This window comes from Leopardus geoffroyi, chromosome A2 (assembly GCF_018350155.1).
Source record: "Leopardus geoffroyi isolate Oge1 chromosome A2, O.geoffroyi_Oge1_pat1.0, whole genome shotgun sequence".
Classification (NCBI taxonomy): Eukaryota; Metazoa; Chordata; class Mammalia; order Carnivora; family Felidae; genus Leopardus; species Leopardus geoffroyi.
The window spans coordinates 22352273-22372514 of NC_059331.1; the positions used below are offsets into that span (position 1 = coordinate 22352273).

At 40.7% G+C, this 20242-nt stretch overlaps 1 protein-coding gene and 1 long non-coding RNA gene across 2 annotated transcripts in view; one reads left to right on the plus strand and one right to left on the minus strand.

The window, feature by feature from the left end:
* Window positions 1-327: 327 nt before the first annotated feature.
* Window positions 328-6548, minus strand: SELENOK (selenoprotein K). The gene is made up of 4 exons (XM_045493217.1): window positions 6417-6548; window positions 2782-2872; window positions 987-1070; window positions 328-418 (listed from the first exon to the last, which is right to left on the minus strand). The coding sequence occupies exons 1-4, from the start codon at window positions 6433-6435 to the stop codon at window positions 328-330; spliced, it is 285 nt and encodes a 94-aa protein (XP_045349173.1). The 5' UTR covers window positions 6436-6548.
* A 42-nt stretch (window positions 6549-6590) lies between these two features.
* Window positions 6591-20242, plus strand: part of LOC123605756 — a 66539-nt gene continuing 52887 nt past the window's right edge. The window contains exon 1 of the long non-coding RNA XR_006715872.1: window positions 6591-6682. This is a non-coding gene — a long non-coding RNA (uncharacterized LOC123605756). The remainder of the gene's footprint in view (window positions 6683-20242) is intronic.

The window sequence follows — 20242 nt, forward strand, 5'->3', positions numbered from 1 at the left end:
TCTTGATGGTTTCCTTCTGCTATGAATGTGCATGTCCAGTTGTCTGCTTCTTAGAGCAGACATTTACCTAAAAGAAAGCATTATAATAAGTTAATAGTTATTAATTTGGATCTGCACAAAAAAGTCCAACTATCTTTTTTTTAAACCTGTTTTCAAAAGACACTTTGATAATAAAATTCAACAAATTTTTCAAGGGTTGAGATATTTTTCCATATAAGATGTCTGAATAATTACAAAATGTTGGGCAACTTCTGTTTTCCTAAAGAAAACTTCCCTAGGAAGGTATTTTCAAAACGAAATCTCTGCACAGTAATTTCAGATTTCACGTTACCTTCCTCATCCACCAGCCATTGGAGGAGGACTAGGGCCACGCAGATGATTAATTCGACCCATTCTTCTGGGAGGGTTTCCTGGTGGCCTAAAAGAAAAATTTCTACTGTTTAGTAGACATCAAGTGGTTCCTTTCAAACACTCAAACAGACCCTCTTCTCTATTTAAAATAGGAATTACCAACTAGGTCAGGAGTTGAGAAAATTCAAACCCCTACAGGGACCAGACACTTAATGCACATGAGGAAGTGGGTCAAGCAAGGACTGTGATGGCCTGAACAGTGTCTCCTGTAAATAAATGCCCAACTGAAACTCCGCTCCATGGAAGTGCTGCTTGATCTTCTCTGGTTTTTCTTAGCAGTGGAAATCCAGATTCTACAGTGAAAATCTCTAGATTTAATGTTGGTCATCAGTTTCAGCCTCTAATTTAGACTTTGCCCAGAGGATATTTGATATACATTTTAGCTTTATCAAATTGACTCTGGTTATGAAATCAGAAGCAACTTGATTTAATTTACGGTAATGCATTAATCTTGTGAAATAGAATTTAAACCTTTTATTTCCATGAGCCAAACTATATCTATCTATCCATAATATCTAATTTAATTAAAATTACAGACTGGTAAAAATATCTATTATCAACTTAGAAAGCTCTACCCTCTTCCATCATCATATCTGGAATCAGAGGAGTTTCCGTAGCCTCTTCTCTTTTTCACATCTTGCTGAAGCAGAGTCTTGAAACTGAAACAAGGGGCAGAAAACAACAGAAATACCGCTTTCAACATAAAATGTATTTCCATGGTTTCAATTATATCTGTGAGAAGATAACTAAAACCAACTTAGTTCCAACCCCACATTTTTCAAAGCCAGCTGGACAGCACCATCTAGCACGAGCACAGGTCTGCATTTGTGCCATGTTCCAGGCAAAAGCTACCATTCCTGTCCTTCATATGTGCTAATAACTCTCCTTGACGGAGTCTAGGAGTGACTCTGAAACGAGAGCCATGCCCAACTTCCTCCCTCCACTCTATGTCAGCTGTCAAGTCCCAGAGTCTGTTTTCACAGCATTGCACATTCATTTCCCCTGCACTTCCCCAGCCAACAGCCTACTTGATGGTACCTTGCTGAGGGAGGAGCCCAAGGTAGTATGCTAGAGACACAGGGCTTCTGGGAATCCATTTGGATGGAATTTTATTGGTAGAGGGAGACGAATTTAAGTTAAAACAATGTTTTTTTTTTTTTTTAATTGGTTTATTTATTTGCTTCCTTATTGATTGATTGATTGATTCATTCATTCATTCATTTAGAGAGACCATGAGCAGGGGAAGGGCAGAGAGGAAGGCGAGAGAATCTCAAGCAACCTCTGTGCTGTTAGCATAGGGCTCGAAATCACGAACCATGAGGTCATGACCTGAGCCGAAACCAAGAGACAGCCACTTAAGGGGCGGAGCCACCCAGGAGCCCCTAAACCAATACTTTAAATAAACAACAGAGAGTAGGTGAAGCTTGTAAGAGACTTTAGTGAAGTTTTGCAGTAGGCAAATTAAGGACCCTCTGTCCCATTGTATTTTTCTATGGAACCACCTCTTCCATTTTTTCTTTAACCCCTTCAAACTTATGCTACATGCAGCCATCAGATTGTTTTTCTACACCACAGCTACAATCCAATTAAGTGTAAAGATCACAGTCTGCTATTCAAACTTCTTTGCCGTCTTTCCTGTGTTTTTTCCACCTTCCACAATCACATCCAACCCAATACCCATTGTAATATGAATTAGAGTCAGTAAAGGAAGGGGCGATCTGTCATACCTCTGCATCCCTGCAGTTCTCTGCTATGTGACATTCAAACGTATATTCAAACTTAGCATGAGTAAGACTTGTTGGTAATTGATGAATAATTTTTACAAAACAGCATGGGAAAGACCAGAAAAATGCATTTAACTAAGAATTGCTTGGACTTATAGTAAAGTTTAAGTTTTTGTCTCCTGTATTGATTTTAACAATTGAAAAAACAACTTTACTCCTTGGGATATTTCTTTATCAAGATCTAATTCCCCTTGTTTGTTTATTGTACAATATGGAATAAAAGCTGCACACATCCATTACAGCTGGAATAGTAGACAGAAAGTGAGGCACTGTCATTTGGCATTAGAATACGGAGGCCTGGCTCCAGAGCTGCAGACTGAAATCATTACCACTAAGGCTAAGACACAGTCAAGCTTTACTAACTCCACTATCAGATTCATACTCGTAAGATGTTTGGGGGCAGCTTCATCACCAAAGAAGTCTTCATTTCCCTTAGAAGAGCTACTGATAATAATAAAAAATTTACAATTAAAAACTGCTTCAGGAAAGCTCAGCTTGTTTAAGATACTCCACATAATGCATCCAATGTATTTCCGTTAACTGAAATATCGGGGCTATTAAGAACATTATTAATTATTACACTTACAACAAAACCACGAACTCAGCTATTCCCCAAAAGAAATCTGTTATCAAAGATAATCTCCATGGGGACTGACTCCGGCTGTCCAACACTTGTCCTACAGACAAGAAAAAAGAAACTTCAGTTAGCGCTACAAATCCCTGACACAAGATATATATTACAATTAATCACTTAGGAAACATGAGACTCAGTTTTCGACTTGTTCACTGTTCAGATGGTCAGCACAAGGAAAGGTCTGTTCTATGTGCATCCTTCTAAGGAAGGGTTCAGGGAAATAAAGCTCTATGATCTAGGGGTCATACTTTTAATACGTCAAATGCCTTCCTATGTTCTTAATTTTGGTGAGTGACACTTCAAGTATTTTTTCTCTTTTTAAATTGCAGTAAAATAGGCTTTACAATTTTCCATTTTAACCATTTTTAAGTGTACAGCTCGATGGCATTAAGTACATTCACACTGTTGTACAACGTTCACCATCATCCATCTCCAGAACTTTTTTACCTTCCCCAACTGAAACTCTGTACCCATTCAACACTAACTCCCCTTTTCTCCCTTCTCCTAGTCCCTGGCAACCACCATTCTACTTTGTCTCTATGAATTTGACTGCTCTAGGAACCTCATTATGAGGAATCATACAGTATTCTGACTTTGGTGGTAGGCTTTGGTCTTCAAGTTTCATCCATGTTGTAAATGTGTCAAAATCTCCTTCTTTTTTAAGGCTGATTCATATCGCATCATATGTATGTACCACATTTCGCTCATGCGTGCGTACATCCTTGGGTTGCTTCCACCTACTGGCTGTTGTGACAATGCTAGCATGAATGAATACTGGTGCATGAATCTCTTTATTCAAGTATTTTGAGGAAACAAATGGAATGAGTGAATATAAAAAATGTTTACACTACTTCGATCTTCCTAAATGTGTTCAAAATATTTCTTTTCACCTGCAAAGTCTCTTTCCTGGATAAAAAAAAAAATTATACACACTCTTACAATTGTTTAGAATCAGTTATGTTAAAATTTTCAGACATCAAAGAATTTGTGTGCTCTAAGTATGAAAGAGAATTTGCCTTGTTCATTAAAATAACCACATTTTTCTGTAACGGGATGATTCTAATTATAGACTCCAGTTTTATCTTAAGCACAAACAAACCTATTTTTCAAACCACTTTAAATAATGGAAGCTACAACATGAAAAGTTAGTTCTCTAAGGTTTTTAGCCTTGCAAATCAAGAGGTCAGAATATTTTAGGAGAAGAACTACCTGCCAACCTCTCCTCTCCATTTGCTCAAGGATTTCCCCATATTCACTTTCACCCCCTCAATCAGGGTCTACAATTCCTCTTTCTTTGACAGTCTTTCAGGGATTCACTTGGAACTGAGCTCTCAAGGGAGCTATTGAGAAAAAAGGGATACACTTCAAGACAGAGCGTGGCTGCCTCTTACTAGCTCTGCTTCGTTGGCTGGTGGGACATTTTCCTTCTCTGAGAAGAAGTATTCCCAGGCTAGTAATATAGGATTATTGAAAAAGAAGTCATTTGACAGTAAGAAAAATGTTTTGCTGACTGTAAAGTGCTGATAAATTCAGTCCTTCTAAAAGAGATTTAACTAGAACATACCAATTCTCTTTGTGATTCTAAGGAACGCTTTGCAATGTTCTACCTCACGTTTGGTACTTTCTCTCCTAGTTTCTGAAGGCAGAAACCTCCCCTCCCAACATATGCAGAAGGAAATAACTTGCTTGGATGCAGCTGGCATTTCTCAACTATAAAAGTGAGATAAAAGAACTTAAAGGGAACTTTGTGTTATTTATGTGGATCCAATAGGACAATGCATACACAGAAAGACCCACTACAAAGAATTACTCAATAATGCATAAATAGAAGCTGCCAGCCTTACCCACAAAGGATATAACACAAAGTCTGCAAGTGCCCAAAATAAGATGAAACTTTAATGCTTTTGTTTAGTGTCCATAAACCTACTTGTTTCAAAGATTAAAAAAGAAAAAAAATTAAGTTTATTTATTTTAGAGGGGTGCCTGGGTGGCTCAGTCGGTTAAATGTCCGGCATCCGACTTGGGCTCAGGTCATGGTCTCCCGATTTGTGAGTTCGATCCCTGCATCGGGCACTGTCTTACAGCTGGGAGCCTGGAGCCTGCTTCAGATTCTGTGTCTCCCTCTCTCTCTGCTCCTCTCCTGCTCTCACTCTGTCTCTCTCTCCTTCAAAAGTAAATAAACACCAAAGCTTATTTATTTTGTGTGTGTGTGTGTGTGTGTGTGAGAGAGAGAGAGAGAGAGAGGATCCCAAGCAGGTGCTGCGCTTGAGAGAGAGAGAGAGAGAGAGAGAGGATCCCAAGCAGGTGCTGCGCTTGGGGGAGGGGGGAGGCCTAGGGGGTGGGGGGTTTTAACTCAGGAACTGTGAGATCATGCCCAGAGCCCAAATCAAGAGTGGGATGCTCAACAGACTGAGCCATCCAGGTGCCCCTCAAAGATTTTTAATTGGGAGAAGAGGAGGCAGAGATTTTGAAGAGCAAAGAAATGCAAAGTGCACCCAGCCAGACTTCTCCCCATCACACCTTAATCATCTCTGAAGACGGATGATTCAAATAGAACAAGGACCTCCCTAGCTCCAGTGATCCTACTGGTTAAGATTGCACTAAGGCATTGATTCCACCTGAGTCAAACAGGTGGGCGGGCACTTTTGGCAGCGGTCTGACCCAGTGATCTTGTGTCCTTCCTTTCCAGACACTTTCTTTGTGGAGTCTCTGAATTAAGCCTCTTCTCTGATTCTCTACTCCAGGAACAGTTACCTTTGTTCCTACAGGGGGCGGGGCTTCTCCCTGTGCCCCTTGGAATTAGGGCAAAACAACTGCGTGTGTGACTAGCCACCTACTCCTGGCGGGTGGAGGCGGGGCGGGGGGGGGGGAGCCTATCCAATTTTTAAGTTTATTTATTTTGAGAAAGAGAGAGCAAGCAGGGGAGGTGCAGACAGAGAGAGAGAGAATCCTAAGCTGGCTCTGCGCTGTCAGCCTAGAGCTCGAGATGGGGGCTCGATCTCTCAGTTCGTGAGCAGTGAGATGGAAATCAAGAATCGGACCTTAAACGACTGTGCCACCCAGGTGCCCCCTTATCCTATATATCTAGTTCTCTTTACAGGTTTTAGAGAAAGACCGGCTAGTAGATACCAGCAAGGACCCTGACGACAGTCGCCTCCCTTCGTCTGTGATGCTGAGCAACCTAGTGGACCTTGCTGCGCGTCAGTCCTCACCCCTAAACGGGACAATAAACTACTACGTGAATAGGGCTGGCACAGAGGCTGAATGGGTTGATCGGGAAGAGCGCTATCACTGCGCCCCAAACACAGGCACTGCGCAGACGGTGTCGACCCTGTTGTCATGCCTCGTTAAACACGCGAAAGCCCACGTTCGCGAGACCCACAGTCAGAAGCTGGGCGAGGGCGCCGGGCAGCCGGCACCGTCGTCACCACCGGGACCTCGGCCCCCGCCCGCGGGCTCAGGGACGCTCGGCTGACGCGGCGCAGGCCCGGGCGACTCCGGGAAAGCCGGGCCGGCGGGCGAGGATGGAAGAAACCCGGGTCGGCCCTCGCAGGCCAGCGGTCGCCCTCGCGGACCCTGCGACTCACCATTCGAGATGTAAACCATCTTTGCCCCTTGTTCCCCGCCTCCGTAGCGACTGAGGGGCTTGGCCCCTCTCGGCCTCGGTATCTCCCTCCGCGACCCGCCCTTGGACGTCACAGCCCACGGGTGCACACAACGGCGACGGAGGAGGGAGGTGGACGGAGCCCATTGGCTGCTGGAAGGGGGACGCCCATGACTGGCGTCTTTTTTTTTTTTTTTTTTTTGCTTCGTCACGCCGGCAACTTCCGGTAGAGCGAGGGCTGCCGGTCAGGTAAGCGGAAATGATGTTTGGGATTTTAACCCGTAAACGCGCGCTTTCCTGTCTCCTTTTGGGTTTGAGCTCGAGGAGCTCGTTTGCTCCGCACGGTGAAGAAAAACTATATTCTAGTTGCTTGATGGGCCCGTGGGTCCAGGTTCGGGAATGCGAAGCTGCTCTATGTGCGAAGGCTTGAAGAAACTGCTGGCAGGAGGGGGTTCCTCAGAATATTCCAGAAGTGTTGGTATTTGAAGGTGTGGAGGGAAGTGCTTTCGGGCTGAGGCGGTGACCAAACCGTAGGGAGCTCTATTGTCGTGTTTTCGGAATGCACAGACAGGCACCCTCTAGATTCATTCTTTTTAAAACCAGTGTTTCTGCTCTTGGTTCGCCAGAAGTGAATGGAATTGTTAGCTCTTTTAAGGCAACCGTGAAAAAAGAAATAGTGTAGCGCGAGACCTTTCTGTTCTTGTTTCTTATTGATGGCGACTGCACGCAAGCATTGTGAACGCGACAGATGTGTAAGAAGTTATTAGGTGGTCACTGATTAAATATGGACCATGTACTGTGTGCCTTGATGGCGCCAGCCAGTGGGCGACTTTCTGTTCCTTGAACGTGGCAGTCGCATTCCTGTCTCAAGGACTTTGGTACTTCGCTGGCTTTCTAGATGGAGTCCTGATGGCTGTGCCGACCTCCCCCCCCCCCCCCCCCCCAGCCCGCAGTGCTGAAGCCATGTGTCATCTGGAAAAAGGTTATCATCTCATTTAAAATGAAGCAGAAAATTACATTTTGGAGAAAATTGTATCTTGCATTTAGTAGTTTGGGTTAAGATTTTAAGTATGTTCTAATATTTAGAACAAATATTTAATGTTGAATTTTTTGGGAGCATCCCCCCCCAAAGTGCACAACAGAACAAGACAACATCCTTTACTTCTTTTGTGATTTTTGCAGCACAATCATGGATTATTTTTGCAAAAAATACTGGAAAGGGTCATTAATTGTACCAAGGACTTTTTTAACCCGCTATTATCATCTCACGCGCTCTACTCTCCTTGCGCCTTACCTGAAATCCCAGCTTCCACCTTTGTCAGCCTTAAGCAGTTTTTCCACACTGCAGCAAGAATGATTTTAAAATGAAAATCCTCATTCCTAGTGATTTCCTGTTGCTCTTAAAATGAAATCCAGTTCCTTTTCATGGTCCTCAGGCCCATCAGGACCTGTTCACTTGGTTCTGTCTTTCAAACTGTTATCTTCTACAATCCCCACCGATGTTATCGCTACCAACATTGTACTTTTAGTTTCTTGAGCACCCCAAGTTCTCTTATGCCTCCAAGGCTCTGCACATGCTTTCCCTTCTACCTGGAGCGGTCTTCTGGTGCCTTGCACATCAGCTGCCTTTATCCCTTAGATCTCAGTTTGTATCAGCACTTCTGAGTGCCTTTCCCTGGCCCCTCATCTCCATGATTGTTCATAGTGCTTAACACAATGCAAAATTATTTTATTACCTGAAAATTGGTCTTTGTCTCTCTCAAGAAAACATAAGCTCTAAGAGGTCACGAGCCCTACCTGCCTTGTTCCCTTTTATCTCTTCAAGGTCTGTCCTAGTCCTTGGTGGATAGTAGGTGCACAGATATTTGTTAGTTGGCTGGGGGGGATATCTTTCTGAAAACTTCCCCAGTCACCAAAGGAGGAAGGGAACTAACATGGGGGTCCCCTGAGTACCGGACTCTGCTGAGTTATCTCTTCCTTTCTCTTTTTCTGTCTTGATCATTTCTAAATGAGATATAATGCAGTGATTTCCTAATGAACTATCTCTAGCCTGTCACTCCATTTCATGGTATAAATAGCTGCCAGTTTAATCCAACCTAGCTTCTTTCCTGCTCACTGCTTTCACTTTCTCCCCTCCCTACCACCTAACAAATAATACCCAGCCTCCCTGGTCTGGCACTGAGGGATTCCCTGATATATCTCACATTTATCTCCCTGACTTCCAATTCCCTGACAGACCCCTTGTTTTCCTGTCCTGTTGCTTCTACTCATCTGTTTCCTCTGAATGGAAATGTTTCCCACCTCTTAAAATCTAATCTATCCTTCAAAGCCAGGTATGTTGCTATCAAGTGAAATAATGAATGTGAAAGGACTTTGCAAATTGGAAAAAAGAGTGTAATTAGTAGCATGGTGGTTGGGGGACAAAGAAAACATTCCCTTTGTTTCCCTAACCTTCAGTGTCTAGAGCTGCATGTTAACTACTAGCCACATGTGACTGTTGAGCAGTTAAAATGTGGTTAGTTTGAATTGATACGTGCTCTGCGTACAAAATACACACTAGGTTACAAGGACTTAAAAAAACAAAAGGATGTGAAGTATCTCAATTTTTTATATTGATTACACATTGAAATTTAATATTTTGAATATTGGACTACATAAAATATTTTATTAAAAATACGTTTAACAATTTCTTTTTACTTTTTTAATGTGACTGCCAGAAATTTTTAAATTATATACTTGGCTTATATTTATAGTTCATGTTACATTTCTGTTGGATACTGCTGGTCCAGAATGAAGACATTGGCCTGGCACAGAAAAGGCACTGAGTAAATATTTGTTGAATGGATGAATGAATGAATGGTCTTAATAATGACTAATATTTTAGTATATGTGCTGCCAACATCAGCACAATAGTGAATAGTGACATATAGTAAACTACACAGAGTTTACTATGTGTCAGGCACTGTTCTAAACACTTTCTATTTCTTAGTTTATTTAATCCTTACAACAAAAAGAATAACAGCTAACATTTATATAGCACTCACCCTGTGCCACGCAATATCCTAAGTGCTTTTCATGTATTAGTTCATTTAAACTTCAACCTTACTAAGTGGGTTCTACTATTATTCCCATTTATAGATGGGGAAACTGAGTCATAAATAGCTCAAATGACTTGCCCACAGTCACACAGCTAGTTATGAAACAGAGCAGAGATTAAGACCAAGTCTGGCTCTATAGTTTGTGCTTTTGACTCCTGTACTATACCGCCTCTCCACACAATAACAGTTATTAAAACAGTAGTCCTCAGCATAGAATGGGAAGTGGTTTCTGAAGATTGTATCTCAGTTTTCTCAGTTGCAAAATAGCTTCCCCCAGTTTTTTCTTTTCTAGACATCCTGTGCATTAAATTCCCCTAAGCAGCAAAGTTAATTACCTTCCCATCTCTACATCAATCCCTTGGCCAGAGGGATGGGCTATTCTGAAAGACAGCTACCTCGAGCTGGAGTCAGTCTCACCTAAACCTCATGGTTTGAGAGCTGAAGAGGGGTAGTGTTTACCCCAAGATAGTGAAGGGATATGGGTTACATCAAAACAATAACGTGCCCTCAATTCTGCCTTTAGGGAATATGGAAAGCACTTGGCATTTATATTCTTTATTAACCTTTTCTGTGTTTGTTCTTACAGTTACTGCCTTGTATTCTTTATTGCATTCGGGCTCAGAAATCTTAGCCCTTTAATTACCTCATTTTTTTGACTCTTCATTAAAAGCAGATTTTTAATATTTTTAGACTTGTATTCTCTGGTACAAAAAGATTATTGTTTTCCAAGCCTTATCTCTAGATCCCTGAAAATGGAGTGAAGAAATAGAAATGTACATTCTATTACTATGTTTATAAGTCTTAACACCGATGTTTATATTTGGAAAAATTAGAAGTATATATATGTGCCCACTGATTTTAAGGAACATATGATTTATTATTTTTTTAAAGTTTATTTTGAGAGAAAAAGAAAGCATGCATGCGTGCAAGTGAAGAGGAAGGGACAGAGAGAAAGGAAGAGAGAGAATCCCAAGCAGGCTCTGCACTGTCAGTGTAGAGCCCAATGTGGGGCTCAAACTCACAAATTGTGAGATTGTGACCTGAGCCGAAATCAAGAGTCTGACGCTCAACTGACTGAGCCACCCGTCACCCCATGATTTATTATTCTTTTCTAAATTTTTTTTTTCAATGTTTATTTATTTTTGGGACAGAGAGAGACAGAGTATGAACGGGGGAGGGGCAGAGAGAGAGGGAGACACAGAATCGGAAACAGGCTCCAGGCTCTGAGCCATCAGCCCAGAGCCTGACGCGGGGCTCGAACTCACGGACCGCGAGATCGTGACCTGGCTGAAGTCGGACGCTTAACCGACTGCGCCACCCAGGCGCCCCTGATTTATTATTCTTATTCACTAAATGGTTCAGAGCAGAGGATTTAATAGTCTTTAGATATATTTTTTTTTTATGTGATACCTGAGCATAATATAAGAAATCAAAAGATACATATGGATATGCCATGAAGAATAAGTCTCCTTTCTTCCCCCATAACTCAAGATGCTAAATTTTGATCCTGTAACTTCATGAGGCTGTCATAAGCACTGCTTGGCAAATTCCTCTTGGGCAATAGTAACCTTCATGACAGACTCACCTCTCTTTAAGGTCTATCTTCTCTTGGATCTTTATCAAGCAATTTCTCACTCGTTAGCTCTCTGATATTTTGAAAAAAATTATTTCTCATTGTTTTGGTCAAATTCTTTTTAGTTGTCCTCTGAAGGAAAGTTAGTACAAACTACTTAATCCTCCATAGCAGAAGTGGAAGTTGATGCATTTATTTAACAAAATCAGAGTGAGGAGTTAGGTTAAGTCTCTGCCTTTGACTTTAAAAATTCTGTTATGTATGTATAAATAAATTTTCTACAGCTGCTTTCCTAATAAAGTCAAAACACATTATTACTTGTGAGCAGAAAGAATCATTTTACACAGCAAATTAAAGTGTGTGGGTGATTAAAAAATTATTTTGCCAATAAACATTCTGCTTTTAATCTTTCTACTACCAAAGAGATGAATAAAACCTTATTTGGTTTTGAAATTCTTGGTTCCTTCAATGATGGGTTCATTGAAAATGGGTTTATAGTCTCTTAGGGGCAAGTTCTTTATGACCCAGTGATGGGTGTTCCTTTGAAAGACTGCTAACCAGGTTCAAAAGAATACCATGAAGGAGATCACTGTCACCTCAACTCGCTGGCTAAACAGGCTATTGCTGATGCCTCCCCAATTACTTCATTTTTCCTTACTAATTGTATAACACGGCAGCTTGGTTAACATCACCCAAAGTCAAATATGGTTCTTAACTTCACGAAATCATCTTTCACAATTATCAGTCATTCCTCTCTTTTGCTTTGAAACCCTAACTTGTTTTTGATGGGAAGTATGAAACAGAGACTCTGAAAATGGAATTTGGCAACTGGAGAAGTGTTGCTTGATATTATTTTCTCGTTTCATCTTGAACGCATTTAGCTACTCCTTAGTGGCACCCAGTCTTTCACGTTCAGACTGAGACATTTCACAAGTGCGTTGGAGACCATATGCCCAGAAAAGTGGAGAAGCAAGTGGAAATGGATGGAGTCACCTTGGGTTGCTGACCTGTTTGATCTCTCCGGTTCCTGTGCTGGCTGGCATGAGGACGGAGCAGATGTAGAGGCTGCCAACGGGGCTGGCACACGAGACAGAAGGGCTGGTGCTCAGGCTTACCGCTGCAGCAGAGAGGGCAGCATCAACACATCACACGGGGACTTAGTAGGCTGAGCAGGTACAGGTGAGTTCAACCTTGGGACTGTTGCTGCTGAAGAAAACCACCCAGAGGACTCTAGTCATTTCATTGGAGTCACTATTTTTAGAAATGTAAAATTCCAAAGGAAGCATGCTAAATTACCCTTCCCATCGTAAGCTTTGAAAATGTTCATATCCGTGACCCAGTGTTTCCATTTCTAGAATTCCTAAAGAAACAATGAGAGTTCGAACGAATTTATGTGCGAGGATATTTACCCCATGTTATTTGGAATGAAGAAAATGGTCACCATATAACTGGCTAAATTTTAGAATATAATACCATATTATACTTGAATGGGAAACCATAAGTGGAAAAAAACAAAGCAGTATGTATAGTATATCAGTGCAAAAAAAAAGATGCATGTATATGGAAATACACTAAATGTGGATTATGAGAGCTATAATTTTTCCTTTTTGCTTTTCTATAGTTCTTGAATTTTCTATGATAAATTTGTGTTCCTTTTGTTATTAGAAATATAAATAATATCAAATAGCAATAAAAATCAGTCAAGATATCTATAATTTTTAAAAGTTACATTTGTTAGAAACTGAGGGTTCATCTTTAGTTTCATGTAATGGTTTGAGCAATTGTTAAAAAATTGCCCCAAAATATTTCTTTCTAGCAGAAGTGATAGAAAATTAAAAACTAAAGGATTTGCACAGGTAGTTGTTAACATTTGGATACAACTTAAAGGCCATTGTATCTAATAAAGTTATGTTTGCTGTGCCCACTTGCTCTAATACACAAAGTTATTGTATAGCAACACATGATACATATGAAAGTATACACATGCAATAGATCCCCAGCAATTAATTTCCAAAGGACCACAAAGGACCAAAGAATTTTCAAAGGGCCCATAAGAGCTGGGTTCAGAGAGCACCAACTGCGATTACAGGGGACCATAGATAAGTTTCCTGGTCCTCTTTGCATCCCCTCCCATCCCTGGAGGAGTCTGAAACCACAGTAAGCCAGCTCCAGAAGGTGAAGGAGAAAGTTGGGCTGGAGGCAAGAAGAGGGAGCCACCTAGTCATAGACACTTCCTGCCTTCAGCAGGCCTCACGAGTTAGTCAATGTTTTTTGGTTTTCCCTAAGTAGGAATAGAGTCTGGTAAGAATCAAGTAAACATAGTTTAAAATTCCTTGCTAGTCAGCTCAGAATAATCCCAAAAGCTGATCAAAATGCAGACTCACATGTTCATATTTTGTGAATGATCCATTGGCAACGTTACCGAACAAAAACATTCATTTTAAACATGACTTTTCAGAGTCCTGTCACACAATTCAATTAAAAAAAATTGTTTGAAGCATTAAAATAGGGCTATAGACCTTAATAGATCTTTAGCCCTTCTTTGAGGTAGCTGATTGTTGACAGTAAAATCATCTTACCAGTGTTTGGACCATGATGAAAAGAAATAAACCGTGAATCAAGAAAATTTATGGAATTTGATATGAAGACAAGTAACTTTGAAGCAAGAAAATAAATCCTCAAAAACAAAAGAACAAAAACTCAAAAGGTTGTATGGGTGTTCAATCTAACATCCTTTCCTTTAATAGAATTTAGATGCTACAAAAAATACACTGCAGCAACTTTCTTACTTTTGGGGGAATAAATTAGAATCCAATTCAATGATTTTTGCCTCCTAACTTGAAGGCACTCTCTGGAAATAGCATGCAGGAGTTGACCCTGAAAATAAGTTCTTTTCAATATGTATACAGTAAAATGCAAGATTTAAGCCGCCTTCTAAAACAGAGTGGAGATGAACTGCAGAGACCCGGGGTTATGCCTGTGTTCCACAAAGGCCGGAGAAATCCTGGAATATCTGTCCGCATAGTGCCCACCAAATGTGCCCTGGCACATCCTCTATGGGTAATTTGTTTTCTTTAGTTCTCTCTCAAGCAGTATTTCAGCTTTCAGGATAAAGAAATTGCTTTTGAAATTTAAGACTCGTCATGATGGAAATGGTTTTCTTCGATCCTCCGCACGATGTGAGGCCTATTTCAGAGCTTGTCTGGTTTTATGCTCTAAGGCAGGAAGAAAAAAAAAAGACCTTTGGATGCTCTATGGTATTCTCTTTTCTATCCTTTTTAATGAGCTATAGATTTCCAGAGAGATCCTCCCCCAAAATTCTGGACACTACTTTTTGCTGTAGATCTTAAAGATTTACTAAATTGTTCAATCACCTGTAGTATGAACTCAGTTTAACTTGATAAAACATTTATTAAGCTCTTATAAGTCGTCATGCTAAGCAATGATGATAATAGCAAGGTAATAATAATAGATAGTAATAATAGCTAATAGCTAATTATTTACTTAGTGCTTATTACATGCCAGGTACTGTTCTAAGCACTTTGCATACGTAAATATCATATTGAGTAAGCTAGAACTATGGGTTCTGATAATGATTTTATTTTTGTCTCCACTACTCCTTTACATTTTGTTGGGGGGGGGGGTGCTAAATGAAAATTTGGGCAAGTCCCATGACTTCTCTGGTCTCTTATAGGTCAGACTATCTAATAAGAAAAATGTCCATTCTTAAGTAATGGTAAAACTCCTGATCTTGATTGAAAATTAAGGCTTTTCCCTTCCCCAGGTGAGGCTTGCTATGGGCAGGAGGTATCTATGACTAGATGGTTCCCTCTTCTTGGCCACTAGCCCAGGTTTTCCCTCCACCTCCTAGAGCTGGCTTACTGTGGTTTCAGACTCCTCCAGACATGGGAGGGGAGGGAAAGAGAACCAGAAAACTTCTTACCTTTCGCCCTTCATAATCTTGACTTGGTGCTCTCTGAACCCAACTTTTGTGGGTCCTTTGGAAGTTCTCTCAGTTTATATGGAATGTATCACAAACAGTTCCCTTGATAGACCAGAAGCATCTCTACTGTTCTTGGATTGCTCACAGATCATTCTTCTGTTTCTGGTCATCCACATTTTACCTTCAGCCTTTTCTGCTGATGTCCCTGTACCTGCCAGGCTGCCGGGTCAACACAATCCCAGGTCCCTCCCACATCCTTTGCCTGACAAATTTTGGGAGAGCCCACCAAGTCCAACATAATAGCAGCAGTGTCTTCAGTCTTGCCTTTAAGTCAGTGATCCAGACCATTCCTCACCTTTTAGGTTTTCTAGGCAGGAAGCAGACACCAGCCTTGTGTGTCTTTGTCATATGGGATATTACTTTGATGCAGCGGTAACTTCTAGTACATTACTGGCAAGCTATCCCAGAGGTTACAGAATAGAATCACTCATAGACAAAAATAGGATGCTCAAATGGCATGATTCATTCAATCAATTTAAAACACACAATGAAGAACAAAGAGAAACAGATGGGTAGGTTTACCACACCTTAGGGTAGAATACAAGCAGAGTTGAAGGGCTACACTATCTGAATCCTTTGTTTCTCATTGTTTGTATGTCCCCTCTCATCCCTGACCCCTTGCCACATCAGTTTCCCCATTGACGGTGTGATTATAAGAACCAGATCTGAAAATGAGCAAAGGGGCTCAGCATATAGAAGATGTTTAGAGCCAACATGCTTACTCTGTCAGAGACCCAGTTAGCCTGTTGAGCAGCAATGGTTTGTTTTGTTTTGCTTTGCTTTGCTCTGTTTTGTGTCAGGAATGGGTTTTATGTGCATATCTTGGGAAAAGCACAGTGTGACCATAAAGGGTATCACAGGTGGATGAGTGATTTAGAGATAAAGTAGTTGTCAGTCTGGAGGTGGCACAGTCCATTACCTACCTTATGACTTTGTCTTTCCATCCTTTTCTATCCATAAGACACACTCTCATTTATTCCATTTGAAAAATGGTATAATCTATTATTCTCGTTATCTTTAACACATCTTAGATGTTACTAACAGACTATCTTTTAACATCCACACTATTTGTTCTTCTTGTCTTCTATCACAGAGTTGCATAGTTTAAATGTAATAAGCACACATAAAATTCCTTCTAAAACTTAGGAGTACATATTCCTCTTTATAGTGGTTTCCTTAAAGCCTCCCTCTCATGACTAAGATGAAAGTAGTGAAGCTCTCTACCCATTCTCCTTGGGGTGGGAATCACACAATAATTATCTCCAGAGAAATTTACTTAAAAATTTTTTTCTTCAATTTCTGCCCTTGAACCCTTTCATATTCCATGTGGAGAGGGCTTAGGAGTTCAGAAACTAGTTTTGAGACACATTGAGGGTGGTATGGCTGGCGGCTGGCTGTAGACAAGGAGCTGGTTTTCAAATGACTACCTTGAAAAGATTCATCTCAGGGTGCCTGGTGGCTCAGTTGGTTAAGAAACTGGATCTTGATTTTGGCTCAGTCATGACCTCATTGTTCATGAGTTTAAGCCCCATGTTGGGCTCTGCACTGACAGCGGAGCCTGCTTGGGATTCTCTCTCTCTGCCCCTCCCCTGCTCATGCTTGCTCTCTCTCTCTCTCTCTCTCTCTCTCTCTCTCTCTCTCTCAAAAAAAAAAAAAAAAAAAAAAAAAAAAAAGCACCTTTAATAAAAAAGAAAAGATACGAGTGCCTGGGTGGTGCAGTTAAGCATCTGGCTATTGCTTTCAGCTCAGGTCATGATGTCATTATTTGCGAGATAGATCCCCACATCAGGCTCCGTGCTGACAGTGCAAAGCGTGCTTGGGATTCTCTCTCTCCCTTTCTCTGACCCTCCCCTGCTCACTAGCTCTCTCTCTCAAAAATAAATAAACATTAAAAAAAATTTTTTTTAAAAAGATACATCTTGCTCTAGTTCTTTTTTCAAAATGTTGTATCTATTTTATCCAGACCCTACAGTCAAGATTTCCATTTTAACATCCTGTTACACGTGTATGACTTCAGTGAATCCTCCCAGTGACTCTTTAAAGTTGGAATGATTGTCATCCCCATTTCATAGAAGAGGAAACTGAGGCCTAGAGAGATTTAGTAATCTGTGCACAGCTAGTAAGTGGTAGAGCTGAGATTGGAACTCAGGCAGTCTGGCTGCAGAGTCTGTGACTAAGGAACTTCCCTTCTCAAGGAAAAGGGGGATTGATGAAAGCACAACTCACTAATGTAAGACTGAGGAAGGTCGAGCGCCATAAGAGAATCACACACTAAGTGCCCCTGGGATGTGGAAGAGGGAGGGTACGTGTTACCTGGTGGGAAGCAGAAAAGGATTCCTGAGGGTCACCTGGGGGGCTCAGTCGGTTGAGTGTGGAACTCTTGATTTCAGCTCAGATCATGAGCCCAGGGTTGTGGGATCAAACCCTGTGTTGGGTTCCACGCTGGGTGTGGAGTTTGCTTAGGATCTTTCTCTTTCTCTGTCTGCCCCTCTCCCTTGCTCTCTCTCTCCCTCTCTAAAGTAAAACAAAGTAAAAAAGAAAAGGATTCCTGAGAAGTGACGGTTGAAGTGTAACATAGAGAGTATCCTGGGGCGCCTGGGTGGTCAGTCGGTTGAGCCTCAGACTTCAGCTCAGGTCATGATCTCGCAGTCTGTGAGTTCGAGCCTCACATCGGCCTCGGTGCTGACGGCTAGGAGCCTGGAGCCTGCTTCAGATTCTGTGTCTCCCTCTCTCTCTGCCACTCCCTTGCTCGTGCTCTGTCTCTTTCTGTCTCTCAAAAATAAATAAAAATGTTTTAAAAAATTGAAAAAAAAAAAAAAAAAAAAAGAGGATCCTGAGAGGAGCAGTAGGAGCTAGAAATGAAATGAAGGATGCATGAAATTGCATCTACCACTCAGAAGTCCTTCCACTTTAACCAGATCTCCAAGTGATCACATGTCTTAAACCTAGTAAGACTTATATGATGAGATTAATTTGAATTGGCTGTTTTTTCAAAGTTTTTATTTAAACTCCAGTTAGTTAACCTACAATGTAATATTAGTTTCAGGCGTACAATACAGCGATCCAGAACTTCCATACAACACCCAGTGCTCATCACAAGTGCCCTCCTTAATTGAATTGACTTTTTTTAAGCATCTGATTTCCAAGTTTTCTCTTATGAAAGACAAGTGCTTTGTCATTGACGTAGCTTTGCCAGCTACCTGCTGAAGCCTAGCTGGTAGACTGTCACATTACAAATGTTCTAATTGGCATCAAATCTTACATAAGGTATTCTCCTGTCTCTTTTGAACGCTTTGTAGATGGGAGAAATGTTATATGTTAAACCATTTTTCTTCTTCAGAACCAACTGTCTAGCTGCACTGTACATTGATTAAACTCAAGTTTATTGATTATTGTTCATTGTTGTCTCCCATTGTCAACAGGGTTTTGAAGCAGACTAAGGCAGGAATGACACATGTGGGTGACTGTGAAAGCCAGGAAAATGGGCACTGCAGCAAATGGAGAGTCACTTTCCTTTCTTAAGGGTACAGAAGCTTTTCCACTCCAGTCAGCTGACACCATGGGGGTGCAGGTCCAGTGTAGCCAGGGCTTCTGATGGTTTCAAGAAAAGCTTGAAATATGGATAATTGCCTGAAATTTCCCTGTTTTAAAGTGTTAAAATGTTGGTAACTAATTCATATTAAAAAAGAAAAAAATCAGTGCTGGCTAAACAAAACATGCCTATGGGCCAAATACAACCCAAGGATCACCTGTTTACAATATTTGCTTTAAGATATACCCACTAGAAATTGCTAAAATTCCTCACAGGCCCAGGCTTGAAGAAACATATCATTACAAACAACAACTATGCACCAAGCCTTTTATTGTGGAAAATTTCAAACTCTGAAAAGCAGAATAATATAATGACCCCTTTGTACCCATTATCCAGTTTGGACAATTATCAGCTCACAGTTAGTCTTGCTTCATCCATACTTCCATCTACTTTCCCTATTTTCCTCAGATTATTTTGAAGCAATTCCTAGGCATCATTCATATAGCTTTATTTGTAAATATTTTGGCATGCATCTGTAAAAGACAAGGACTCTTAAAAATATATATGACTGCAATGTCGTTTTCCCACCAACCAAATATTAACAATAATTTCTCAACATCATGAAATATCCAATGTTCCAAAATCCCCTAATCGTCACTTTTTTTTTTTTTTTTTTTAGTTTTCATTTTTCAAATCAGGATTGAAATATACTGGGGGGGTTGGTTGATATCTCTTGATAAATCTCTTTTAATGTATACATGAACACAACATTTTAATTAAAAAAACTTAATAAAGAAGAGAAAACAACAAAACTTGTACCCATGGGAGAAAAACCTGTTCTGGTGATTTGATGAATGATGATGTGGTAAGTTTTCTGGGAACTAGTAAACTACTAAATACAATGGAGACCCCCACCATCACTTTATTACCACAGTACTTTTTAAGAAGTATTTTTAACTTAAAAAAAAATCATAAAAATAGTACACAAGAAAGACATCAGCAAAAATAGTGGAGTAAGAATCTCCAAAGATTATCTTCTCCATAAAAGCAGTGAGAAAACTGGCAAAAATGGGCAGAATCACCTTTTCAGAACTGTGTAAATGAACCAAAAGCTTGCAACATTTAGGAGAACATTTTTTCATTTTTTGTTTGGAGAGCATTTGATCAAGAAAAATGGCTGAATCTTGGTAATAGCAGTCTTTCTGGCATGTTAACTTGTCCTATCCCCCTTCCCTTCTCCAGGGCTGCAGTGGTCTTGAGAGCCCTCAGCCTGACCACCACCAGAGGGGCAGAATGGGCTTGGTGCATCACTAAAACCTCATTAATAGGAAATTGTCATTATTTGTCCTGTCTGGAGATTCCCTTTCAGACACCAATTGCAAGGCTGCCAGAACTCACAAAGTGTACAAAAGACTTTTCCCAGGGACATTTGTTTGAAAACAATTAAAAGCAATGGATTAACTTTGTGACCACCTGAGGCAGCAAGTAACAGTTGGGACAAACAATAGGCTACCCAAAAACTTAAAAGGAAAAACTGGGTAATGAGAGGACCATAGGGACTTTGAAAAGCTCTAACATGTTCTTGGGAATCTAAAAGGTCACC